The following is a 2,500-nucleotide window of genomic DNA, read 5'->3' as shown; positions in this document are numbered from 1 at the left end:
CAAGCTGAGGGACCGGGCCGACCAGCTGGTCCTGCAGCTCAACGACTTCGCCAACACAGAGGACCCGGAGCTCCGCACCTGCCTGAAGAACCTGGCGGAGGACCTGGCCATGGTGCAGGACTACCGGCAGGCCAAGGTGAGAGGGTGTGAGTGTGGGGGGGATCTGGCCATGGTGCAGGACTACTGACAGGCTGAGGGTGAGAGGGGGGTTGGGGGTGGGGTACTGCCATGGACCCATGTATGATACTACTAGTTCGTCTGGTGCCTTACAGATTGAGGATGTCTATGAAAATGATTTAAAATGATTGTTACAAATCAAATAGGGGCCACAGCGATATGCACTCACTGAACATTTTATTAGGAACACTATACTAATACTGAGTAGGACCTCGCTTTGCTCTCAAAACAGACTAAATTCTTTGTGGCATTGATTCCACAAGATGTTGGAAACATTCATTTGAGGTTCTGGTCCATGATGACATGATTGCATCAGGCAATTCCTGCTGATTTTTCAGGTTCACCTTCAAGCTGTGAATCTCCCGTTCTACCACATCCCAAAGGTGTTGTATTAGATTTAGATCTGGTGACTGGGAAGGCCACTGAAGAACACTGAACTCATTGTCATGTTCATGAAACCAGTTTGACTTTTGCTTTGTGACATGGTGCATTATCATGCTGGAAGCAGCCATTAGAAGATGGGTACATTGTGGCCATGAAGGGATGCACATGGTCAGCAACAATACTCAAATAGGCTGTGGCATTCAAGCCATGATTGATATCATTGATATGGTATTAACAGGCCCAAAGTGTGCCAAGAAAACATTCCCCACACCATTACACCACCTGAACGAATGAGACCGTGTACAGGTGTTCCTAATAAAGTGTCCGGTGAGTGTATGTGGTACTGTATGAATACTGATTGTTTTTGAAGATCTGCTCTATTTTTCCCTGATAGGTAGAAAGGCTGGAAACAAGAGTTGTCACTCCCCTCAAGGCCTATGGTGATATCGTCAAAACCAAAAGAGTGCGTACATTATAAATTCCTGCCAGACAAAAGCAGGCTCCCTCCTCATCACACATACAGTCATACGCTCACACTTCACAAGGCTCTCATCATGATGATGAAAGAGAATGGATAGCTAACCTCTTGTGTCTGTGTGAAGCTGCTTTATCTGATGATATTTTTGACATGCAGGCAGATTTGAAGAGGTTCAATGCAGATCGGAACAGGGAGCTGAAAGAAGTACAGAAACTGGAGAAGCTCAGACTGAAAAGTCCCTCAGACAGACAAAGCATTGTATCCTTCCACCTCAATAGTTGACAGGCACAGCACCACAAGGAGTGTCACTACAGTACTCTCATCGTCGGCTACCCTTACTCTAGGGTTAGGCTCAGTACAGAACATTATTGTATTGCTACAGAGACAATGTGTTGTTCATGATTATTATATCCCAATGTTGTCATGCATTCCAGTGACAAGTATGAACTATTGATGAAGGACATTCTATTTCTGCTCATGCTTCCTTTACTCAACTGGTATTTTCAGTCACAGGTAACAGGATTTCTATGGAGTCTGGCCCTCGCCCACTGATATCCACTGTTGGGGAAGCTACCCAAAAAAATAATTGTAAACCAAATTACCAATTACTTTACAATTGAAGAAGTTAAACTACACCAATGCTACCCTTGAGAGAAATATAGGGCTGGTTCCATGGACACAGATTAAGTATGGTGGCTTAGTTCACACTGCAGGTCTTGATGCTCAATTCCGATTTTTTTGTTTGGCAGTTCACATTACTTTTAAAATGTGACCTATATTTGACCTACATTAACAATGACGTCAGGACGTCAAGCACAGCGCACTGTTTACGGAAGTAACCACGGATAACATGATGGATAACGTTACAACCGTTTCATTTTAATTTTTTTGTGCAGCAGAAGCCGGCAAAGATATGAACAAATGGTCAAAGGTCAAAGCTATTTGACTGATAAAAGGAAGAAGGTTGAGGAAAAAGAGAGCCAAATGCTTAGCTATGTTTTTTTGTGGAGCACCTGCTCATGTTCAATGTTCATTCTGTAGTTACCGCCAAGGAACCGGCACAGAATAGGCTAGGTGCACGATCTCCACTACTTCCTGAAAGGCACCTTGCATGAACATATCCTGTCTCACTCTATTGGTTTAATTGATTAATCAGCTGTGCACTGTGTGTTCCAACAGTTTACCGTAGCTGATTAATCAATTAAACCAATAGAGTGAGACAGGATATGTTCATGCAAGGTGCCTTTCAGGAAGTAGTGGAGATTGTGCACCTATTGTCTTTCTGTCGCTCTAGAGTGACATAAAAGTCGCATTAAACGCGACATGACAGGGGCGCGTTGCTAAATATCAGACATGTATGCGATATAATGCCACCTCTGAACGCGACCCAGGTCGGATTTTGAAAAGTCTGAGCATAACATAACAACTGAGTTAAAACATGAGACCCACGAGTCACGTAAG

At 43.8% G+C, this 2,500-nt stretch overlaps 1 protein-coding gene across 1 annotated transcript in view; it reads left to right on the top strand.

The window, feature by feature from the left end:
- Positions 1-2,500, top strand: part of LOC308152903 (CBY1-interacting BAR domain-containing protein 2-like) — a gene marked incomplete at both ends in the record, with an annotated part of 4,521 nt that overhangs the window by 80 nt on the left and 1,941 nt on the right. Inside the window, 3 exons of the mRNA XM_080525975.1 lie at positions 1-136; positions 956-1,024; positions 1,196-1,297. The exon at positions 1-136 is cut by the window's left edge and continues 80 nt beyond it. Coding sequence (XP_080382101.1) covers positions 1-136; positions 956-1,024; positions 1,196-1,297 — 307 coding nt within the window. The remainder of the gene's footprint in view (positions 137-955; positions 1,025-1,195; positions 1,298-2,500) is intronic.

This window comes from Nansenia antarctica (genome assembly GCF_963989245.1).
Source record: "Nansenia antarctica genome assembly, chromosome: 1".
NCBI lineage: Eukaryota > Metazoa > Chordata > Actinopteri > Argentiniformes > Microstomatidae > Nansenia > Nansenia antarctica.
The sequence above is the reverse complement of the archived record's forward strand: the minus strand, read 5'-3'. Positions and strand labels throughout refer to the sequence as shown.